The sequence below is a fragment of the Sinocyclocheilus anshuiensis genome, unplaced genomic scaffold (genome assembly GCF_001515605.1).
Source record: "Sinocyclocheilus anshuiensis isolate Anshui unplaced genomic scaffold, SAMN03320099.WGS_v1.1 C33093831, whole genome shotgun sequence".
NCBI classification, from domain to species: Eukaryota; Metazoa; Chordata; class Actinopteri; order Cypriniformes; family Cyprinidae; genus Sinocyclocheilus; species Sinocyclocheilus anshuiensis.
This window is the reverse complement of record NW_015621700.1, coordinates 1-2,475: the sequence shown is the minus strand read 5'-3', so window position 1 is coordinate 2,475 and position 2,475 is coordinate 1. Positions and strand designations below refer to the sequence as shown.

The following is a 2,475-nucleotide window of genomic DNA, read 5'->3' as shown; positions in this document are numbered from 1 at the left end:
TTTTTTTTTTTTTTTTTAAATTTCCCTTGTACAAATCCCCTTGTATTTAATTTATAGTTAATTTATCATTAGATTGTATCATTTATATTTTCATTATATTTGATCAATTTAATTAATTTGATAGATTTTTAATGGAGAAACACTTATTTCCACCTTGAAATATATTAATTTAATTTACTAATTCATTTAACTCTAATTTTGATTTCATAACATTTCATGGCACAGTTCTGCAACTGTGGTCAGTTTATTCTAATTCAGTAAATTCCTGTCAATTCAACATTTTATTTAACAAAATTTAAATGTAAAAAAAAGTGAAATCACTGCGCTCAATCAACACTTCGGGTGCGTAGATCAGTATAAAATCGTAATGGCTTCAAATGAAAAAGCAGGATCCGCACTCACTTGTATGCCTCTTAATGATTTTTTTATTTTTTATTATTCAAAAAGCACAAATAGATCATATCCATAAATCCATTTGTGCTTCTTGTATAATAAAAAAATATCCAAAAATCATTAAGAAGCATACAAGTGAGTGCGGATTCTGCTTTATTCAATTAAATTTAAATTGGAATTACAATTCTGTTTCCTGTTTGCTCGATTAAAATTTCAGATTCATTACTGAATTGCGTACAACAACCCTCTTAGAGATAACATATTGATCCCTAAAATCTTTAAAAAGGATGGACCCTCTTGCACTTCTGTGTCTTTTGGTGGTTTGGAAGATTTTAGAAGTCAAAATATACTCTTTAAATAATGCAGCACTGCATGTACAGACCTGCATATCAAACAAGCCTAGAAATAATGTGTCTCTTTGACTTCAGGCTGTTGTTTTGTTGTAAATCACTGTTCAGATGTTTCTCTCATCAATCCGCCAACAGTTTTCTTGTGAAAGGCAGATTTATTCACAAAAGGTTCAGAATGCAGTCAGTTCAATCTCTAAAATGAGTAATAATTAAAAATCTCTTGCCTCTTTTACAGTCAGTCTCGAGGACATGGATTCGGTGCGGTATGGCCGTCAGACTGAAGGGCTGCAGAAGTACACTGACTCCTCAGCGGATGACCGCTGCTTCTCCATCATCTTCAAAGGTCGACGGAAGAATCTGGACTTGATCGCCTCATCCAAAGAGGAGGCCAAGAGATGGGTCAGCGGTCTGGAGAAGGTCATGACTGGCATGCACAGCCTCAACCGACAGCAGAACAGTGAACAGTATCCTGAACATCCATTCCTCAGAGCCTGCTCTCTGAACACATTTGTCAGCACTGCTGTAATTAAAGGAAAACATCGATTTAACATATTTAGGTTACACATCATTTCAAAGTGACATGTATTTAATATAAGGTTAAGGTTAGGTTTCGGTTTAAGGATGGTTGCTTATAGTTTATAATATAATTTTATACATAATTTACTGTTGTTATTATTATAATAATGTAATAATATGTGTGACTGTCACCTTAAAGTGTTATTCAAATTTATACTTTTTTGCACTAAAAGTACTACGTGTAAAATGTGTAATAAGCATTGATATAAAGCTTTTTTTTTTATAAGTAGAAAAGATCTAGCTAGAAAACTGAAATATTCAGTCCTTACATCAGACAAAAAGCTGGATCTATAATTGCATGCGCAAGGCTGACAAGAATGCAGACAACAAAATGTCCTTGAAGGAGTTGAAGCATTTCCTACGTCAGATCAATATCGAGGTGGACGACAGTTACGCTGAGATGCTTTTCAAGGTGAGAGGCAAATCATAAATCTATTGTTTGCATTTCAACTTGTGGGAGAAGCTTATAGCAATTGTTTTGTTTAAATCACTGCTGTTCAGGATTATGTATGAGTCTACAATTTATCTACACAATACCAAATAAAACAACCTGTTTAAATTGCTTTTGAGCTCACTGGCTCATTGAAGTCTGCTGAAATATTAAAAAAAAAGTTGTTGTTGGGGTCTCCTGTTAACTGTCCTACAGAACTGTTTTATTGATTGATTGAATTTAATATTGCAGAAATGTGACACATCAAACTCGGGCACTCTGGAGGGATCTGAGATTAAACACTTCTACGATTTACTGACTTACCGTGAGGAAATGGATGCGATCTATGGGAAGTACGCTAGTACTAATGGACAGATGAGCTCCAGCGACCTGTTGAACTTTCTCCAGAAAGAGCAGAAGGAGCCAGTGTCTTTGGAGCATGCAAAGAAGCTTATTGAGAAATATGAGGTGGATGAGACAGGTAAGCACACTTAAATTACCAAAAGAATACATCAGATAACTGTTACTTTTAAAGATATTGATAGCTGCATTAATAGAATACATTAAACGGATCAAAAGTGATAGTAAAGACATTTATGCTATTTTTTAAACTTTCTATTTATCAAAGCATCATGGTTTCCACAAAAATATTAAGCCGAACAGCCATTTTAAATATGAATAAACATAAGTGCTGTCAAACGATTAATCGCGATTAATCGCATCCAA

General features: G+C 33.9%; 1 protein-coding gene across 1 annotated transcript; it reads left to right on the top strand.

Moving 5' to 3' along the window:
* Positions 1-984: 984 nt before the first annotated feature.
* LOC107683256 (1-phosphatidylinositol 4,5-bisphosphate phosphodiesterase delta-1-like) lies at positions 985-2,307 on the top strand. The gene is made up of 3 exons (XM_016479317.1): positions 985-1,207; positions 1,602-1,731; positions 2,002-2,307. The coding sequence occupies exons 1-3, from the start codon at positions 993-995 to the stop codon at positions 2,242-2,244; spliced, it is 588 nt and encodes a 195-aa protein (XP_016334803.1). The 5' UTR covers positions 985-992; the 3' UTR covers positions 2,245-2,307.
* Positions 2,308-2,475: the final 168 nt, after the last annotated feature.

What these genes read in the sequence shown, in the direction of transcription:
- LOC107683256 (XM_016479317.1), top strand. Translation starts at nt 993, where the DNA reads ATGGATTCGGTGCGGTATGGCCGTCAGACTGAAGGGCTGCAGAAGTAC. An exon ending in CGACAGCAGAACAGTGAACA is followed by an intron (nt 1,208 to 1,601) that starts GTATCCTGAACA and finishes TCAGACAAAAAG; the next exon opens with CTGGATCTATAATTGCATGC. An exon ending in ACGCTGAGATGCTTTTCAAG is followed by an intron (nt 1,732 to 2,001) that starts GTGAGAGGCAAA and finishes TTAATATTGCAG; the next exon opens with AAATGTGACACATCAAACTC.